At 53.5% G+C, this 21,661-nt stretch overlaps 1 protein-coding gene across 3 annotated transcripts in view; it reads left to right on the top strand.

Moving 5' to 3' along the window:
• Positions 1-21,661, top strand: part of LOC122387152 (pumilio homolog 1-like) — a 104,918-nt gene that overhangs the window by 24,807 nt on the left and 58,450 nt on the right. For 2 of the 3 annotated variants that reach the window (XM_043377062.1, XM_043377063.1), the window contains one exon: positions 19,184-19,307. In XM_043377062.1, coding sequence (XP_043232997.1) covers positions 19,184-19,307 — 124 coding nt within the window. Of the gene's footprint in view, positions 1-19,183; positions 19,308-20,718; positions 20,872-21,661 lie in introns of those variants that run through there. The other variant, XM_043377064.1, reaches the window with a different exon arrangement.

The raw sequence follows: 21,661 nt of genomic DNA, 5'->3' as shown, positions 1-21,661 counted from the left end.
TTTGCTTACCTGATAACGTTCCTGGTAAGTACTCACTACTCAGCGTCCACAACATATATACACATAGCACATTCATATATACTTGCTTACAATTGGTAAATGTGGTTGTGGCTAAGAGTTAAGATACTGACTGAAAATAATAAATAAAAAGAAAAAAAAACTGAAAATGGGGGCCCACCAAAATGAAGTGGACGAAATCCGTTGAGTTTTTAATTTTGGGTATAGGTAGGGGCACCACTTCGATTCATGACCCTCCCCTTGGAGTTTTCCTGGATCCGCCCCAGGATGCATAGGACTTGCGTGGAGACCTCTTATGCTGTATTGGACTGAAAGGACCCAAAGGAGCCCGTCTAGGGCTCCCGGAGAATGGAGATAGACGTGGGCACTCAGGAGTCCGCCAGAGCCCCCAATGAGGGATAAGTGAGGGATACCAAGTGCCTGCAATTGCATATTGCATAAGCCATAACGCCTTTACAAATCAATATATTATGTATCAGTGGCAGATACAAGGGGGGCCACATGGGTCATGACCCCCCTTGGTGCCCGGGGGCACCACCGGCCAAGCAGGGGCACCACCGGCCTAGCAGGAGCACCACCAGCCCGCCAGGGACACCACAGGCCTAGCAAGGGCACCACGGGCCTGTGACGGGTCCCACAGGCTTGTCAGGGACACCCCAGGTCTGTCAGGGACACCAGAGACCTGCCAGGGGCACCACCGGCCTCACAGGGGCACCATGGGCCTGTTAGGGGCACCAGAGGCCTAGCAGGGGTACCACAGGCCTTACAGGGGCACCACCGGCCTTGCAGGGGCACTAGAGGCCTAGCAGGGGCACCAGAGGCCTAGCAGGGGCACCACAGTCCTGTCAGGGCCCAGGGGCACCAGGGGCCTAGCAGGGGCACCACAGGCCTGCCAGGGGCACCACCGGTCTTTATCTTTACAAATCAATATATTATGTATCAGTGGCAGATCCAAGGGGGGCCACATGGGTCATGACCCCCCTTGGTGCCCGGGTGGTGCCTGTCAGGGGCACCACCGGCCTAGCAGGGGCACCACCAGCCCGCCAGGGGCACCACAGGCCTAGCAAGGGCACCACGGGCCTGTGAGGGGCCCACAGGCTTGTCAGGGGCACCCCAGGTCTGTCAGGGACACCAGAGACCTGCCAGGGGCACCACCGGCCTCGCAGGGGCACCATGGTCCTGTCAGGGGCCCTGCCGGCCTCGCAGGCATCACGGCATCACGCAGGGGCACCTTGGGCCTGTCGGGGACATCACGGGCCTGTTGGGGGCGCTTTAGGCTTGTCAGGGGCACCGCAGTCCTGTCAGGTCCCAGGGGCATCAGCAGCCTAGCAGGGGCACCCTAGGCCCGCCAGAGCCACCACAGGCCTGCCAGGGTCCAGGGGCACCACAGGCCTAGCAAGGGCACCATGGACCTGTCAGGGGCACCTCAGGCTCCCGTGCCCCCCCCCCCCCCCTGGATCGGCCAGTGATGCCACACCACGCGAAACACCGCCAACTACCAGCTGCCGCGCCATAAACACGTGCCAACAACAGTCTTTTTTAAGGTCGACTCCTCTCGCGCAACTTTTGACTGACCCTCACTGCTACCATATTGCTTCCATATTATGCTGCGGAAAGCTTTACTTCACCAAGTGGCTAAAAACCTCCATCAAGGTATATTTTCTTAGCATTTTTTCGGACGTTTTGGGGGGGGCCAAACCGGCCACTTTAGGCCTTTGGGGGGGGCCATGGCCCCCGTGGCCCCCCCCTGGATCCGCCAGTGGCAGTGGATGCAGAACTGCAGGCGACAGGATCTTCTTGACAAATCAGCAGAGTACCTGCACAAGAACATCACACTCTGTATCGATCACTTTGAGCCATCTCAGTACAACTCTGGTAGCAGGAGGCTGAAAGGAGATGCTGTGCCGACATTGTTCTCTGTGCCGAATCCAGTTTTTTTCCTCCCTCAGCCGATAGCGTTGTGTAGTCGAATGACTAAGAGGAGCTCATGGCACCGATACCTCTCTGTCTCCGTAGGATTCCGCCTATTGATGACCTAGAGGTTCTGGGACTGTTTATTTGTTTCTGCGTTCTTATCTGCAAGTGGAAGATGAATACACATGGATATTGTTTGATCTTTTTTATTAGCAGTTCTATGAAAAAATCGCTGGTTCAACCAAACATCAAGTAACATTAAAATTGAGCATGTTGACGTCTACTGAAGAACCAGGTTTATTATGAACTTACTACAGCGCATTGATTCTGTAAAAGTCTACAGTTTCATTTCTCTATAGAGTGGCTTAAAAGGGAGGGGAGGGGAAACGTTCGCTTGACCTCACAACGTTGAAGAACTAGGCATATTCCCCATCAAGCCACTAGGCCGCGTGCAAATGACCTGTTGCGTTTGAAGGCTTTGACCGTGTCACTTCTACGTACTAAAAACGTGTCCACGCCAAGTCACCAGGTTTTATTTGAGGAGGGCCAAACCAGTGGCGGATCCAGGGGGGGCAGAATGGGCATTTCCCTCCCCCCCCCCCAAACGGCATGATTTTAACATTACGCCTATGGACGATGCATGGAAAGAATCGATAAATTTTTATGGTTTGCCCCCCCCAAACCTCTGAGCTGGATCCGCCTCTGGGTCAAACTACTGCTCATCCAAGCTAGCCCCTCCCCCGCAGGGTCGTCTAGATCCTCCTTTGTTCTTGTTTTCTGTGCTTGGCCGTTATCAACCCTCCGGTCTCTCCTCAAACCCCAATGGGCCTAGCAGTCACGACCAACTACGGTCTCCAACGGTGTGTGCAATGCCTGTTTGGGCCCATTTCTCTGAGTTTTTTTATGTTATTGGATATTGCACGACCTCATAAAAACCTGTATTCAGTTGTGATTCGACTGATATAACTACACCCCTACCCATCTGTAAGTTTTAATGTCAATTTCAACGAGCCGGCGCCTGCCCGTTCTTCCCGTCCTCGTCTCCAGCTGTAGATGTACCGCCCTTCGCGCACCGGATTTGAGATTAATCTGTGAAAGTCGCTAGAACTTGAATGTAACCATTGTCTTCTCCGTTTAATTTCCTGCTCATTGATGTACAAAAATCACACGTAGCGCCCAAAATAATCCTCCTACGCCCTTTTCTCTAAACCGCTGCACGCCATAGCCCGCCATTATAAGCCGACCGCCGCGACCCGTCGATACTAGCTGGGGCGTTTCGACCCGCTCCCGCTAGGTGGCCCGTGTCTGTCGCTAACGGCCCATGCTAAAGGCATGGAGTTGCCACTCCAGTATTCTCTCCTCCATGCCCGTAGCTACCACACAGCCGTGACGTGGCTGACCTGTGTTCGTCTACTGAGCCAACCGACTCAGCCATCAGAGCAGGGTCGGATGTCGAGCTCTCGGCCCAGGAAGGGTTAACCGACCCTCACGGACGAGGCCACGCCTCCGAGTGGGTGACAGGTGGCGCCCGTGACGGTCCGACACAGTGACAGCTGCATGACGCCGGTTCCGCGTCCCTAATGGTGTCAGACGCACCGGGTCGGCCGCAGCCCGCTCCTTCTCGAAGGCCGGTGCTGTACTGAACGACCCCGCGATATACCGGCTCGCTGCCTGACATGCAGAGCAGGCGCGGGTTCGCTACCCGGTACAGGAATGAGTGCTGTAGGTCTCGCGAGACTGCTACATGGATTACAGGCCGGTAACTGCGCTCTCGCCAGCTGGGCACGATAGCAAGGTCCCAGGACTTCAGCTTTGGCCAAACGAACTGAGTCGGCGTGGGAAGAAGCCATGACACAATGTTTACTGTTGTGTGTTTCTTAGGCGACAGAAGGAGAAGGTGCTAATTTTTTATTCGTTTCACCTCGTGGTAAACGTTTAACATATGGATTTGAAAGATGTCCTTCATGTGCTGTGCCGCAAACTTGGAAGTTCCCCGGCACCCGGAATCAGGATGTATTGCGGTACTTCGGCCTCCCAGACGATTGGAAATCGCGCTCTGATCCGACCGAACAGCGAGCAGGGGTCAGCGAGTTAACCTCGAACTTCAAGGAGTGGCTGGTCGTAAAACCGGAGCCAGCCGCGACGGGGGAAGTTCGACCTCACCGAATCGCAGACCGCCGACGGCCGTCGCAGGCGCCCGTGCTTGGTGCGGACAAGCGCGGCGGGTGAGGGACCTTCCCAACCGCCTACAGCTGTATCTAACTTGCCACAATCGACTTCCGGAGTTGCAAACTTTGTGCCGAATTCGCAGCAAGTGTTCAGAAGCGCCGCCGGCTGGACAGTCCAGCTCATCCATGTAGCTCAGTAGCGCGCGGAGAGCGATTCTCACAGCTATTCTGCTGGACGCGGTTGAGCCGCAGGAGGATGTTATTACTAGCAAAACCGGATGCTTCTTGGTATCTTCCCGCGCCCCGGTTCTCCGGAAATCTTGCGGAGGAAGTCGTGCATCTGCAGGTGCTGCTCTGTGTTCGGCCCAGGTGTCGTCGCCTGTCGCCTGACCGCCGCTAACCGGTGTTTGACGAGCCGGGGCAGTCGGCACGTGTCCTTTGTCCCGTCGGGCCCATCACCAGACCCGGTATTGATTGTCTGGTCGGCCGCTGGACAGAGACGTCGCGGCTGTGGCGGCGGCGGCGGCGACGTCGTTACGACGGTCGATTCCTGCTAGCTTTGTTCGCCGAACTGCGCCACACTTGTGGAACAGGACGTCTTTATACTAAACATCCTAGTAATAGGCGATTTGTCCACTGCACGAATGCTAAAACCGCTGAAGTGCATAACCTCTTGTCATGCGTTTTATCTAATTATCTTACATGACGGTGCCGTATCAGGAATCTAATCAAAATTACACGTAACACCAGTGACGGCCTAGCCGTCAGACTCGTCACGTCACAGCCGTCACACTTGTGTCACATCCATCACATCACAGTCATCGGTGTACGGGTGACGAAGGTCGGCTCGGTCCCGATCGTTGGGGGAGGAGACGGGTGGGGACCGGGTGAGAAGGTCGACCTCTCGAGGACGCCACGAAGGCAGCGGAACATCCAGCAGGGAGTGTGGGGGCTCTAAATAGAGCTGTGGGAACTTGGGGATCGGCACCAACACGCATGGGCCGGTGAGATACCCGGTGAAGGACGTCTGGTGCCCCGGAGCCTGTCTTTCGGCGATCGTGAGACATAGATCGTCGGTCGTCTTCTCCGGCTAGTTTGACTCCTTGTAGCTCCTGCAGACCTTCCCTTGTATGCATTCACTGCCTTTAGATCCTGGTTGTACCCTGCGTAAACCATGCCTTCACTCTCTGTACCATGCTGCGGGTTCAAACACCCACACCCGGCGAATTTCGGCTGCTACATGGTCCTCGGTAACGTCACCGTTCCCAGTGACGTCAGCCTGTCAGTCGTCCGGCCTCGCTGTCTCCGGGTGCCCCCGGCGCACTGACCTTGACTGGCCTGCACGCGGCCCCTCCGCCGCCGCCGCCGCCGCCTGCCGTCCATAAGGCTGTGGCCTGGCACCCCGTGCAAGTGGCACACGCCTGGGAGCTTAGTGTACAGAGTCTCCTGAAAGTACCGGTACAAGGTGCGGCAGTGCCATCAAGCCCGATGATGATATGGCTGCTAAATTTGAGCCACCGAAACAGACCTGGGGGGTGGATGAGGATGTTGTAGACGTAGAGGAAGGGGAGAGACAGGATCGAACTGATTATAGCCGCTGGTTCACCAGCATTTCCTTTCCTTGCGTATCGCTACTTTTAAGAGACTTTACACTAACTAGACTTTACACGAACTTACTTCAGTCGGTAGTTGGTGCGTTCTGTAAGCTTCTCACTTATTACTTCCTAGCATCACATAACGTAGGTAGTGATCGAAGCCAAGCCGTATGGAAGCTGAAGCAGCCTATGTCAGATCGGCAGGAAACAGCACGTCGCTGGTCGTCGAGTCGTGGTTTGTGTCGTGGCAATACTTCGTCTGATGTGCACAGGTTCGAGCTGCTTATTCGTCGCCGTCTGTTGAGCTGTTTGTTTAGTCTCTAGTCGTTTGTTTCTAGACGTTTGCTTAGCTGTGGCGATCTGTTTCGTTGTTGTTTATCCCCGTGAAGGGTCAGTGTTAGAGGCCCGGTCCTTCAGAGTTCGGTCCACTTTGTATGACCTTCTTGGGTGGCCATGACCTCTAGATAAATGCTCTCGTACAGGTCTCTTGAATCGGAGTAGATTGCGACTTGTCATATTAACCTAATTTGTACGCTTTCGATTCATTCTAAACTGATTATTTTCTATCAACTCCATACCAGTAGCCTGGCGAGTTCGCCCTGATTTTACGCTGTATCGACTACTGATTATAATTGGAAGCGGAGAGGACGCACTAACTTCAGAGACCATTCCACGCTCGTTGATCAGCTCCATCGACCCTGCCTTCGATGCGACTCTGCCACCGCGCTGAGCCTCTCCCTGCCACGGCTCCCGTCGTATGGCCGGAGTGGTAGGGCTCTGGGTACGTCGGGAGAGCGGTTACAGCGTCGTGCCGCACCACGCGGTCGGTGTGACGCAGCAGCCGTGCTGGCTTCGTGCCAGGAGCTGCGCCGACCGGGCCGTTTTCCGGTCGGCCGCTCTGCCGACGACCGGCAGAGTGACAGAGGAGAGAGACAGACAGACAGACAGGCAGACAGACAGACAGACAGACAGACAGACAGACAGACAGACAGACAGACAGACAGACACAGACATACGGACAGACAGAGGCAATCAGACCATACGAATAAGCGACGTAATGGAATTATGCTCCGGGAGCTCGAGCTATGACGCTTCATTTGTAACGGACCAATACAGCGAAACGAGTCAATGCCGCACCCTCGGCCGTCGGTAGCGTGCCGCTCCCCTCTGTCTCCAGCACTGGCTGTCGGGCTCGGTCACGGGGTCCATCCATTGTTACCGGTTGGTTGCAGCACCGATCGGGGTGTGGTCGAACAACCGGTGCCATCGCATACAATCGGACGTCTCGGAACGTGAGCGTGACATGTCTGGCACGAGTGGCATGTAAGCTCCGTGCTGCCAGGCCCTGCGCTTTGACTGGAAGCTGCACAGAGACGGTATCCTGGCGGTAGGTGACTGCGCTGGCCGGCGCGCTTGCGGCTGTCAACGCCGAGTAGTAAGATGGCCGGCCGCAGACAGCTCGGCCGTTCCTGTGAACCGCCGGTTTTTGTTCGGCGGCCCGGAGATGTGTTTTGTGGTGGACGCCGTATCGATGCGGCTGTCGGACAGCGGAGCAGATGCTGCCCTTCTCTGCTGCTATCATGGCCTACCTCAGGACCCAGAGAGACGCAGCAAATGTTCCTGCGCTGAGGCACCAAGGTGGACCGGGGCTGATTTTGAATCTTTTGAATCTTTGATTGATAAAACCAAAATTTCGTTGGTGGTGATGAAGTGCCCCCGAACATGAAGCATTTCTGACGAATATAACTATTAACCAGTCATGGTTAGATTTACATGCAAGCTGGGACTAAGATTTGCAGGTCATAGGGATGCTGGTTGCTGCCAGCTGCTTGCTGGCCTTTTGAGATCTTTTCTTACCTCTTGAATGAATTATCATTTTTATGACTTGACGAATTGAGTTGTGAGTTTGATTACTCCTGTCATAGTTGTTAATGCGGATTGTTGCCACTTAGCATAATACACACTTACACAGCCTTTTCACACCACAGCACAGTCCACAACGGAACGCATGCGTAAGCGGCTTCGTGCCAGCCCAGCCCACGGCTTTGAGCAGAATTAGCGGATTAACGGCGAGCCCGGGCGTGCCGGCCTGTTTTTTGGCACCGTGCACGTGCACACGTGCACACGCTCCTGTCCGGACCGGGCGGCGAGTAGTCCTCCGTGAGAGGTTGGTAATGCTCCTGCCCTGATGGTGACTGTGATTACCGGATTACCAGCTCGATGGAAAACGCCTTCGGTGGTGGAGGTTTGACTCCTGCTGACCTGCCCGCCCAGTGACATGGCTTTTTGTCGTATGTAATGTTGTGACCTCATTCGCACCAGGGAAAAGGGGTCGTTACGTGCCTTGCCGTTATGTAAGAGTCGGGTTGCTCGTTCGTTGCGTTGGAAGAAACAGTTGCACATTGGATATGTCATGAGTCCCGCTGTCCACTTGTAAATATGGCACGGCTTCCACCTATGAGTCATTGTTTAAATGCATGCAACTAAATGTCAACGGTTAATAGAACTCATGATCGGGAAATATTCCCGTGAACCGCCTTTTACGTTGAATGTTCTTAACAGTACGGGTTTCCCATCATTTTATATTTTATTTAATATACTATTTTATATTTTCATTTGCGTAACTTGTGAATTACCTGCACCCCCCCCCCCCAATCAATAACGCAAGGCCTCAATTCTCAATTGGAAATTGACCTCGCCTTGACTGGTTTGCGTTATGAAACGCAGGACGTTTTCGGTGCCACGCCCATTTATACCTTCGCGCCACTGAACTTCCATCACACCCGCCGTCCGAATGTTGTCTCATTCACATTTTCATCACTTTCCACCTCAATCGAAATGGGTGGAGCTGCTATCCAAGCAGATCATAACAGACTGTAAACCAGCTACTCAACGTGGAGCTACATCGCGTTTGAGACTGAACTTTGCGACACCGTGCAGCTCATCTCCCGGGCGAGCTCTGAGCTCTAAGTAGTGAGCAGTCGTCCCGCAGAGTCGCGGCCTCGGGGCGGCCTGCGGGGCTGCAGGGACGGACAGTTTCAGCCCACCACATAATTACCGTCTGGCTGGCGACCCAGACAGTCGGGGACCAACCAACTCGGACTCGGACTCGGTGCCGCTTGGGGGAGACATCGGCGTTTCCGGCGGCGGCAGCGATGGCCGCAATGGCTGGTGGTGTTGGCGGCGTAGGTGGCGGCGGTGACGGCGGTGACAACGATGGCGGCCATCGCCGATGGTGACGGTGGTGGTTGGTGCATCTGTGGGGATGGTGATTGGTGGTGACTGAAGCTTCTGTGACGGTGATGGGGTACCGAGTGAGAAAGGAACGGTAAAGACAAGACAGTCGACTCGGATAGGTGTCATGAGGCGTTGACGTTTGTCTGAGCGTCATCTGTTGGCTTGCGGCGGCGGCTCGGAGCAGGATTAGGGCGCCTGCTGGTGACGGATCGTGAGCAGAAGCCGGCTAGTGAGGCTTTGTAGCCGCCACAGGTGCGGCGGTCAACGAACTTACGAACGAGTACTGCGAAGGATCAGGGAATGGGAAAGAGAAAGAGAGATGAGGGAGGTCCAGTAAAGGCGGGGTGTGGTAACTGCACTGTGAAGGCACAGTCTGTGTCTTGCGGTAGGGCAGAACAATGCGGGCCCAGTGGCAATCCCTGGCAGTGCGTTAGGGTAGGACAGTATGCTCTTTGCGGTAGGGCAGTGTAAGTTGGCCTTTGGCGTCCTGGCTTTGCGGTACGTTGTGTCTGGGCAGGGTGGTCGTTGCGGTAGGGCAGGGCAGGCCTGGGTGACCGTTGCTGTAGGGTGGGGCAGGGCCGCGGTGGTGACTCAGTGCCGCAGCCGTGTCCGGTCGGCCGGAGGTCTGCTGTCGCTCCGTCTGCAGCGGCTCCAGTGGCCCGCCACATAGCTGACTCAGACCAGGGTGACCGGTGCTACTGCCCCCCCCCCCCCCCCCCACGAGCAGCAGTCGGCCACGTGCACCGACCCTCGACCTAGCGTCACCCACCCCTGCTCTCCTAACCTGCAGCGAGCCTGGTCCACCGACTATCCAGTCCTCGAGCTCTCCTCTCCTCGCCTCTCCAAGAGCCGGTCGCCGAAGTTCACAACATCCGCCCACCTGGCGGGCCGCCAGCCCCTCCCACCTCCTGGGCAGCGCACCGGCCGCTCCTCAGGTGATCAAGGTCAACAGAAGGCGAGTGGCGCGGCTTTCCCTGCGCCGGAGGTAGCCGCGCGCCGCGCCGGCCGCGTTCGGACTCGGGCGGGATGTATTGTGTCTGGCGGCTCCTCAAAGCCGCCCTCCCCTCCTTTCCGTCCGGCGCGGCGCCCGGCCGTCGATGTTTCCGTCCGGCTGTCGCGCCTGGCCGCGCCGCGCCGGCCGCCGGCGGTTCCGTCGCCATGACCCTGAATCGGCGCGCCGGCGCTCAGGTTCACGGTCGGCCGGCAGTGGCGAGTCCACGGCCGGCCTGCCGGGTGGACGAGTCCATGAAGCGACCTCCCCCGGCGCGCCGGCTGCGGCCGGTGTACCGAGTATCGACCCCAGAGCGGGCCATGGGCGGGCGGCTGGCCGGCATACCGCGCGGGCCGGCCGCGCCGCCGGCGGTGTCTGGCCGAGCTGCCGACCGACCGACCGCCGCACACTGGTCGGAAACGCCCTCACGAGAGGCCACGGGCGATTCCGGAGTTTCGGATTATTTTTTATATAGATCGATTTGAAATTGATCAAATTATTATACTTAGCCCAAAAAAACTAATCCGGGTGACCAAAAATAGCTGTTATCAGCCCCCGAAGATGGGGTATCCCAGAACTCGGAAACTGACGCGGAGCAAGAGGTTTCTTGAGCCGGATATTCAGAGTCTTATTGCTGATAGACACCAAATTGAAATCCCACATATTATGCATCAAAATGTTCGTTTTGAAGTTGCCGACTGGTCAGTGCAAAATTTTTGGTATACTTTTTCCCTAACTAAGATGTACTATAGCTTTTTTATGAAGGCTCTCCTACAGTGATTCTGGAATATAACTGCAAAGTTTAGGTAAGGAAACAACAGGTAGTCCCATCTAGTTCCACTCTGATTTTCTGTGAGATGAAGTAGGATTTAAATTTACACCAGGGCGACATAAAAGCTAACTGCGCATATTTGCGCAAAATTTGCAGGAGCCGCTCTTCCTACCCAACTACCGCCCGCCCCGCCCCAGTTTCAGCTCGGCCGCCGCGCCCGGCTTACGCTGACCTGTGTGGCCTGCACGCATCCATGCGTAGTTGACTGGTCATTCAAAACAGATGCGCTTGAGTTTATGAATTTTGTGAAAAGCGCGTTTTATGTATGCATTTATGTATGTATTGACATCAAAAGCCTTCAACATATTGCATGGCGATTACGACTTGCATTTAGAGAGCCTTGCTATTGACAACCATCACTCGGCTGAAGAAAGTGGAAATTGAAACCTTCGTGAATATAAGACGCTGCAAATATAGGACACCTGTCACTGACGTCGGGTTACCTTGGGCCGTCTTTTTACATTAGATCACAATTCCGGTATTTAACTCTGGCCGGACCGATTGGTTTTCTACATTGACCGGGGAGGGTTGGTACAACTCCCTCGCCGTTTCGCCTCTAATTGAGCTAGAGCCTCGCGGAAAAAACAAGCTTGTGTGCCGTTATAAGACGCAAAAATTAGGTACTACCCGATTTTAAGGTCTTAGGTCAGCCAGTGACCTCTTAGGTCAGGTAAGTGCCACAAGGCACGGGCTCGGTTTTTGGTTAATTACTTTGCCAAAAATGGTCGCACTGCCGCGATTTTGGCATAATCGTGTTTGTCTAGCTCAGGCGCGTTGAATGCTATACTTGGTGTTCGGGTGAAGTCAACTTAACCCTCGCCGGCACAGGCCATTTTGCGTCCTTCGACGGCACAAGGGGGGGGGGGTTGGTACGACCCCTCTCGCGTTTGGCCCCTGATCGAGCTAGAGCCTCGCGGAAAAATGAGCGTGTTGCCCGTCACGAGAGGAAGCCGATTAAGGTCCTAGGTCATCGGGTGACCTTCCAGGTCAGGTCAATGACCCGAAAACCGGGAAAATCGGGACCTGTTAGAAAGTCGTAAATTGTGGCTGCTATGTGGTTTTCCGGGGTGCTGATCACGAATATCGTATTAGTTTTGATCAGAGATGATGTCTTTAAGCATTTAGACCAGGTCGGGTCAGGTCAGGTCAGGTCAACCGGTAGGGGTTGTGACGGGTATTCGTAATACGTGTCAACCGCCTCTGACAGCTTCGTAACATGTTACGAAGGCGCCAAAACTACTTCGTAAATGTTCAAATGGTTGCTAAATTAGAATTCAGCTCCAAAAACTAGCCTAGAAGCATGTAAAACTCGAAAAAGTGAACCGAGGTCACCCGAGGTCACCAAAGGTCAATGACCTGACCTGACCTTCAGGTGATCTTGACATCCATCCTAATGTATGGGAGTAACATCAAGTCACATGTTTGAACGTTTGAAACCACGAAAAGCTTGCAAACGCGCGGCTAATGCGAGCCGACATACGCCGAATCGCGATTTCGGCCAAACATGGTCACGGAAGAGGTCACAGGTCAAAGGTCATTGGGGTCAGGGTCATGCAATTTTCAGGGTAGGTGTAAAATTGATCAATGCGAGGGTAATGAAAGTTTCGTCGCGATCGGCCGCTTTTTACGCGAGTTATTCGCGAAAAACCTTAGGGGGGTTGCATCACCCCCCCCCCCTGTGCCGGCGAGGGTTAAGGTGTTAACCTCGGGTCAAGGTCAGGTCGGAGCCCCTCAGGTCACGAAAATGGTTGAAGGAGGTCATATCGCATATCATTCGATTCGGCAGGTCTTCCTGAGTCCAATGGTGGCTTTCCCGACTCTCTAGCTCCATCTGATCAGGAGTTATTGACGAAAAGCTTACATGGCCTTAGTGACGTCATAAATGACGTCACGCAAAGTCAACAATGCTAAAGTCAAGCACTGGACCTTGCAAGGAGTGCATGAAACCATTCCCGGTGCCCGAATAGCAGCTCCCAATTTCCCTTGTTGACTGAAAGTGGTGCTTGATCTTGTATTATACTCAATTATGACGTCATAACTTAACAGATTCACGTCATATAAATAGTGCTTGACATCCAAATGATAGCTTACATATGACAGAGAAGGTATGCAAAGTTTTATGAAGTTTGCTTCACTAGTTGTGGAATAACAAGCAAAAAACTTTTGCGGAAAGGCCGCTGGCCTCTCGCTGGAGCGTTTCCGACCAGTGTGCGCCGCCTGCCGCTGTTATGTGGGCTCGCCGGACCGGCAGGCGTTTCCGGCGTGAGGCAGGCGGCTGCGACTGGGGACGGGATGGAGTCAGGTGGCCGGTGCGCCGGAACTGCGCCCGCCGCCCTCTGGCAGCTGCTCGGAGGCGGTTTAACCCGCGCCCTGCTGGGGGGGGGGGTGTTTGAACACCCCCCCCCCCTGTGGTTTTTCGCGGATATCTCAAAAACGGCGGCGCGGAGCGCCGCCGTTTTTGGTACACCTTATCATACATCAATTCTACACATGTTGTGAAAATTTCAGACCAATGTCATTCAAGGTCAGGTCACCAGGTCACTTGAAGTGACCTCACCTCATAAAAAGTTTCAATGTCTGCCATAGCTACACCGAGTGACCGATCGCTTTGAAACTTTCAGCGATTACTATGAGCAATAGCATGTACAAAATGTATATCTCAGAATTTTGATATCGATGACCTAAGGTCAGGTCAATTTTGCGACCTCCCCATTATAAGTCAATGGGAGAAAATTGAAATGCGCCTCTTTTGGACGAAAAGCATTATAAACACTCCCAAACACTGAATTACAAGTGGTTTAGACGCACTGAACATGAAAATGGTGTCCGTGACCCCTGGTTATGCCCCTGGGGTCATCTTAGGTCACGAATGGTATCTAACAGTTTTTCGCAAATAACTTTTGATAGAGGCATGCTAGAGCGATGAAAACGCCTTAGATGTGTTCAGCTCGACGATACGGATCGACTGATATGCAACATGACCCTTTCCGGTCAGGTCATGACCTTGACCTGAGGTCAAATTTTCAAGTTGACCTTTCAAGGTCAAGTTATAGTTCATTCGATGCGTCTTGACGAGAGGAACACGATGCCGGTAAAAGTAAGCTCGTACAAGGTTTGGGTCGAAAGTTATTGCAGAAAAACTGTTTCCGAAAAAATCGGCTATTTTTGCAGTTTTTACCCCCTGCAGGCAAAACCGTTGATGCTAGGTCAAATCTGAGAGAATTACTCAGAAAGAGCGTTAATAGGGCTATCGAATGCGCTTTTCCGCAGCGCTGTAGCTCTATTGGTTCCCGAGTTATGCGTTGGCTTCTTGGAAATTGTCGACATTCGACCTGGAAATCGGCGAAATTTTGCCTTCAATGACCTCTGGTGACCTGACCTTTGACCTGACCAAAAAATTGACCGAAGTGATTTCGTCATTATTTTTTGCGTTCTTTCGAACGCCGCCTTCCGCGTATCGCTACGTGGCCCAGGAGCCGAGTTAGAAGGGGGGGTGTTTGAACACCCCCCCCCCCCCCAGCAGGGCGTGGAAATCCAGGACCCCCAGCAGGGCGCGGGTTAAAGGGCCGTGTGATGCGGCTGTTAATTAGCGGAGCCCGGCCGGGCAGCGAGCGGCGTGATTCACGCCACAATAGCAACAGGTCGACGGCAAATCGACCGGAGTTGGAGCGAGCCGGCAGGTGCGCCTGGTCGTCTGAAAAGTCGGCACGGGGCTCGTGGAGGAGCCTGGTCCGAGCTAGCGGGATCGCGTGAGCTCCCGAGATGATCCGACGGCTGCCGTTCACATGACCTTTGCGGGCGGGTGGGTAGGGCACGGTGGTCGCCGAGGGCCGATGCTGCAGCGGACTTTTCGCCGCCCGCTGCGCCCTGTTCGCTGCACGCTGCTGATCGCATTCACCCCAACGGATCGCCTCCCTACCGCCGCTGACACAGCAGAACAAATTCGAAATCGGAAGTCGCTCAGTGGGGAGCCAGCTTCTGCACTAACCGTGACCAGACACATTAGAAACAAAGCTGAACTGAAATCTGAAATGGCTTTTGAGCAGTTGAATCGTTATCTCCTTATTTAAATCAGCAGTCATTGTACGCTTTGGAATTTAGATAACAACACCAGTGAAGCCATCTCTGCTGCACGAAACCCTGACATAAGACGGAGGACCAGTGTCGCCTCACTGTTAGCTGGGATTAGAGGGGCCTCTTTAGGAACTGACAGCACTTGTCGCCTGGTGCTAGGACACGGTTTTAGCCCTCATGTGACGACACCCGCCGACGTATCGTGCTCAGAGCTGACCACTGTCGTAGGGGTACCGGGGGCACTCCTGCCTTGTGGGTGCTTGTGGTATAAACAGTGTCCGGGGAGAGGATTCACTGGAACAGACATGTGATGGGTTAGTGGCAGCTGCGGCTGGCGTAAGACTAAATCACGATCGTCTGGAACACCTGTCACAAGAGGACATTCCAGACCTCGACTGGACAGAGGACTTGATCACGGGCCAGACGGACCACGAACCGATTCGGCTGAAATATTTGACCCAGATCAAGGCAGTCCACCAAACTCTCCTAAGTGGCGCTAGCATACGGGACGGTTCTCGCGAGGGCAAAATTAAAAAGGTAGCTGACAGCAGCGCTGAGGGAAGAATCAGTGTTGTGGCAAGGTTGTTTACGACTGCTAAATGCACAGAGGTTTGTCAAACGATTATCCGATTACGAGCATGTAAATTTCCCGCTGCCTCCAAAACAGCAAGTCATGGAGCCGACCTCACCGTGAAGCAAAATACGAGTAGGAGCTGTAGTCTGTATCACCTATTGTAGCCTCGTGTGACCAGTCCCCACTGCTTTTTTTTTCTCGATAATATACATTTATTACACTCAGATCATCTCATCACATTCACAGTCATCCGACATCATCCACTCCAATGATGCGCCACCAGTGGCTCATCAGTCGTTTCATCAGCTGCCTCAGCTGGCACGACGCGCAACGACAACTCCCCCCAACAGCTCACACGCGTCCCACTATCACTGCACCGCTGCAATGGTTGCACTACACAGGTCAAGGCACACATGGCACCACCGCGGGACCGGTCTTTGCGGCACTGCTCCAACAGCGAACAGGCAACCAAACAAGTCAGAGTGAGCAAAACAGCGAGGCAAGGTCCGGGTGAAACGTTCAACACAAGATAAGGATAACAATTAACAACACTGCAAAAAATACAAATTATTTAACAAAGCCCAGAGGTTTGCATTTATCAATACAGAACAGTTTTTATATCTTATTTTATAAAATATACTGCCGTAGTCCCCACTGCTTTGTCACCAGCGCACGTCGCAAAGAAAAACATCCCCTACCCTCTATCACCGATTGGCCTTGGTGATCGATACCGACCGATTGTGGAGACAAAGCCCGCCGTCCGTGGGCTCCCACCCTGGCCTGGGTCACCCAGCTGCCAAAAAACCCGCCGGCCCCGACCAGCCCCAGCACCGGCCCCGATCGGGTGTGACCGGGGTGTGAGCAGGCGCCTTGACCCAGCCCTGGTGTTGAGGTGGGCGACTTTGACACCCTGATAGGAAACGACAGTTGGTGACATCGCCGATTTTTAACTAACACTTGTTGGCTGGTGAAAGCCGAATGACCGTGTGAAGTACAAAAGAAAGCCTGGTGGTTTATTGATATGGACTATTCTCGTACCTTCGTGATGATAATGGTAGTAGATGCATTACCTCACAGATATCACATAGCTGATTATTATATAAATGCTATCATCATGATCTTATTTCCGCTGTTATTGTGGGGCTGTTATTTTGGGCACGGACGTGAAATAAGTTATTGCATAAGTACTGCAATAAACTGATCCCGTTTCTTTTAACCTATGTTATCTACGCTGATATAATCATTGTCTGAGGTTATCGCGATGTCCATTCACCTCGCGACCTACTGAAATGTTTCCCACGCGCCGGTTCGGACAATACGGGTCTGACCCTGCCCTCGGCCGGGGAGGGGAGGGGAGGGGCTCCCGTCGACAGTGACCCTGTCCGCCAGACTGGTCGGGGTGCCGCCCCCCCCCCCCCCCCGGTCCCGGTGGCAGCGGTCAGTGGGTCAGACGGTCAAGGTCACGAGGTGACGCTCCCGGACATAATACATAGGGTGGAAGGCGAGGGAGGGGCCTCAGCACTCCGCAGTGACATACAGTTGCTGTTAGCCCTAGCAACTTCCCGGCTACTTCTAGAGCAACTTTTTCGGTACCTATTTCGAGACTGAAATGGCGAACAGTGTTGGTTTTTATGATCATATATCTTGTGTACGAACAAAATACTTTTAATATTTGTTTATTTATTTGGCATGACCACGGTCACATTATTATTCGCTCGCAGGTGAAACCAGGTATAAAAAATACATAAGATATGAATGGATTTTCCGCTGTGTCTGAATGAGCCGTTTTTTTTTTTCGCGCTGACGCTCCTTTTCTAGGAATGGGAAGTTGTACAATTTATGATGCATGCTATGTGAAGTTGTAAAGCTTCTGGGTTCGATGCTCAGCCCCGTCGGCTTATGAATTGAATTCATTAATTAGTTTTCTAAGAAGCTGGTGTGACATATCCGAGTTATGGCTGGTTCTGAACAGCACACGTGACAGCTTTTGGCATTCTCCTCACTCCTGACACTGACCTGACCTGAGCTGATCTGACCGAGACTGGGTCAGTGCCTGACAGACGCACAGCATACGCCGACCGTCCTTTTCTGTCCAGTTTAACAGCAAATGTTTAACGATGTCGATGGCGATGAACGTGCACGACTTGGAAACACCGCACGCGTGGCTGCTTTGCCACCACGTGGATGCTTCAGGAATGCGTCATAGATGTCAGACGTGTCATGCGTATTCTGCTAGTTTGTTTCTCTGCTCGATAATGCATAGACACACCTGTTTTTTCGCCGTCGCTACTTTTCACCCTGACACCAACCCCTCCTGACCCGTACCTACCACCGCCACGCTGCAGCCCACCCCGTGAGCCGCCCCTCGGTAGCTGGGATAGGTGACTCACCATGGCACCTCTCCCATCCAAAGTGAACTCGTCACCGCCGACGACAGATGAACCCTGGCGACGGGCAGTCCGACGACCGTCACCCCACTCCGTGATGGCGACTGGGCGGGGAGCGCTCCGCTCCTTGTTTGGCCTTGCGGGCGAGGGGACGCGGGGTCGGAGACGGGATGGTCTTGGAAAGTCAGGCAGGCAGGGAGGGCGCTGGATAGACAAACAGACAGATCGGACAGATAGACAGACAGACGGTCGGTTAGAAGACAGAAAGACAGACGGATAGGTAGGCGATGATACTTACTGGCCTGCGCAGCTGTTATGTCAGATGTCAATGGAGACGAATATTTGGGTCCTCTCGGTTACGTGTGCTCTTTCCATGGAACCATGTCTTCGCTGCCTGGATGGGAAAAATCGACTCCGCCTGCCCATCAGTGCCAGCGTTAGGAATATGATGGATGCCGCCCGCAGCTATATTGGTGGCCATGACGCTGTCCCCGGCCTGTTTTCCGCCCATTACGGCTTCTATGTATAACAGACGAGATGTCTATCTCGATGGGATTATGAGATAGCTTATGTCATAGACTCGTGACGATTCAGATTTAGAATAGATGGGGTTGGGGCTGGGGGGATACTGATAAGTGATAAATAATCCTGGGATGTGCTGCTCATAAATGCTATAACCAGTCTAGGAGCCTAAGCTGGTGGCTAATGCTGTCCGGCTAACTATTATGGATGTGCGCATGAATGTGCATTGTACAGTGTGCACGGGTTGTGTCACGATTGATGCTGTTTTTTCTTACAATGGAACAGGTTGCTACATGGAACACGTCAGGTTTTACGTTTTTGACTGGACAAATAGGCATCCAAAGAACCAAACTTCCAGCATTCGTTCTTCGCACGTTGCTTCAGTTAAAAACAAGTCAGAATGGGTTCTTTCTTCGTCCATCCGGGTGGGGAATTCGACATCCGGGAAATAGAATTGACTAATTACGTGACATACTAGCTGCTTTGCTTGGATCTCCGGTATCCTGATGACGTCACGACACCGATCGAATTTGTCTCGCTCTCGCCGTGTCTGATACTGCGCCGTGCTCAGCCGGCCCCGGACAGGTGCTGCCACCTACACAGGTGACCGACGCGATGGGTCGTGGGGCACCGCTCGAGCTGGCACCTGAAATGGTTGGCTCGAAAGTGGGTGCTGACTGCTGAGGTGTGCTCTTAGACTGGTGTTCAAAAGTGTTCAGAGTGGAGAAATGTCGGAAGCGTATGTCGCACCTGGTCTTGTGTTGTGTATCGTCTTCTGATGTGGGAATGCCGAACAAATGTTGACCTCCCTGTAATTTGTCAGCACATGTGTCACGACCTGTGACCTGAACTCGACCTCGTCTGTCCTCAGATTGCGCCGACGGCCAAGAAGCTCTGGGGCGTCGACGATCACGCGAAGGAGGACAAGGGCATCTTCAACATTGGGGAGCAGACGTGGAGAGAACCGTGGAGCACGGGACGCCCGCCCAACCCTGGTGAGAACGGGACACGGGACGGGGTGGGAGGGGTATCAAAGCCAGTCCATTATATTGGTGACGAGAGGAAAATAGAGCTACCATAGCTCATTGTTGCCGTGGCCCCGCTAGTGTTGCCGTGGCCCCCTAGAGCCCCAACAAACATGCAAACAAGCAGACAAACTTGGAAGCACTGGGACGGAATGATATCATAATGTCGCGCGGCTAGATAGACCAATGTATATTCGTAAGAGGCCTCAATATGCCGTCTGCGGGTAGAAAGCTGTCTGTATTTGTTGAGAGACTGCGCCCCAAATACGCTGTCTGCTGCTTGACATGGTTGGGTTTCCCCCATCATTCCGGGGCTCTCCGCGGTGACTGATCCAGTCTGCCAGCAGTCCCTGTTTATTCACTGGTCGTGCTAAACAACAGGCGTTAGGCTGTTCGCGGTGTGGAAAATCCTGTCACTATCCACCGTTTTTGGCGGAGTTACATGCTTTGTGTTTGGTTGAAATTGCTGCAGAGTTAATGCATGAATGCAAGAGAACGTATGCTTTACTGAATGTGTCCACGGATTGCTTTTCTTGATGAAAGGCTGTTTATTGTCTGCGCTTTTCAATACCGTGGATTCTGGAGCGATCCGCTTTTGTGTCAATTCGCCATGTTCCGAGCTCACTCCGTGTAATCGGGATCTCCTGTGCAAACTGACAAACTGACGCCATGTTTTTAGTGTTGTTCTGCGTTTTCTGCTTTACGATCGTAACGTCGCTTCACATGCCCTTTTACCAGTGGCGTTCGATAGATGTGACCTCACAGAGTCATCATTACATGATCTACTGGGAATCGAAGGATTGGCTGTTGTTACAGGCTGTCTGCCGCCGGTGTTAGGCTCGACTCAGCGGCATCTGCTTGTCTTTTCAAAACACCGAACAGGGTAGCTCAGAGCCTTCTCAGAGCTACCTACTGCGGTGAATATCACGTCAGTGCTGTCCAGATGTGGTCATCACAGTGGTCGTACGGAAGAGGCGTTCTGTAATTGGTCTGTTATAACGGTTCCTGGGCACGACCGGGCGCAGTTCATCCAACCTTTCCACGTGATGTTTTCATCGCTTCCATCGACTGACCGCTCCGTCTCCGCAGCGGCCGGTCGGAGTCATTAAGCCGCTTTGGCGACCCCTCGTCCACCATGGGTCAGGGTCCGTCCCTGTCCCCCCTCCCCCTCCCTCCCGGTACAAAGGGTTGGTATGCGGTGGCGGCGTCGCTGGGGGACAGCGCTCGGCCGGCCCGGCCGGCCACATGTGCCTCCGGCGCCGGCCCCCACGTGCGCGTCTAAAAATACTGGCGCCGGCGGGCGAACGGTCGCGCCGCCGCCGCCGCCGCCGCCGCCGCCGCCGCCGCCTCGGCCGCCGCGGCGCGGTCACTGTGATGCGGTGCTGCGCCGGGGCGCCATGCCCGGCCGCCGGCGTCGCTGAGAGTGTAGGGGTGAGGTCGCGGCGGCTGGCCCGCGCGTGACACGCTGCGTGGTGCGTCGGTAGTGCGTGAGCGAGGGGTGCAGGAGGTGCTGCCGGAGCTGGAGCGGGTGCAGGTACGGTGGCTAATCGGGGGCGTCCCGTGGGGTGGTGGTGTGTTAAAGGGACTGTCCCACCTTAACATTAGAATTGAGTTGAGATAGCCATCTTGATGGGCGTTCTTTGAAAATCAGAGTCGTGAAAACCGTTTCTCCAGCAATTACTTCATCGCAAATAAATTCGTGTTTGATTTTGACATCTGTGCAAATAAGTGCCACAATGTATTGGTATTGGCACTTAAAACCTGTGACGTTTCCGCCTTTTCCGAAGTTTCTGTATCTGTCGACTTGTTTTTTATTGAAACCTTGAAAAATAACAACGCCTCTTGGAACAGCGCCCGGCGCCACGAGGTGGAGAATTAAATTGATATGCCAAACTAATTCTAATAGTCTTCTAATTCTAGCAGTATTTTTATTTTTGTATTTAAATATTTAAGAGGCCGTCCTACATGTGACTGAAGAATGCAAGAGCCATGAACTTATCAATGGCAGGTGTCAAGTTCAAGTGTGCAACTCACTGAAATTAATCATAGTATCAAAATCATAAATGATTTGCTCACTGCTGTTTCAACTCCATAATCAAGACATGCTCTGAGGAGTCCACAATCTATTGATGGTGACAAATAAGGAAGAGACAATGAATGTTCACCTTTTTATTTCTGAACATCCAAGACGACTAACCTTGAGCCGTTAAACATTGATAATACCCTGTTTGCTGAAGTGTGGGTGGCCTGAGGTCGACCATGTCTAGTAAAGAACTGTTGTTTGTGTAAACACCATGCAGAGGTATTTTGAAATAAATTTTAGT

Source organism: Amphibalanus amphitrite, unplaced genomic scaffold (genome assembly GCF_019059575.1).
Source record: "Amphibalanus amphitrite isolate SeventyFive unplaced genomic scaffold, NRLGWU_Aamphi_draft 000275F_arrow, whole genome shotgun sequence".
NCBI lineage: Eukaryota > Metazoa > Arthropoda > Thecostraca > Balanomorpha > Balanidae > Amphibalanus > Amphibalanus amphitrite.
Note: the sequence above shows the minus strand (reverse complement) of the source record. Positions and strands in the feature narration are given on the sequence as shown.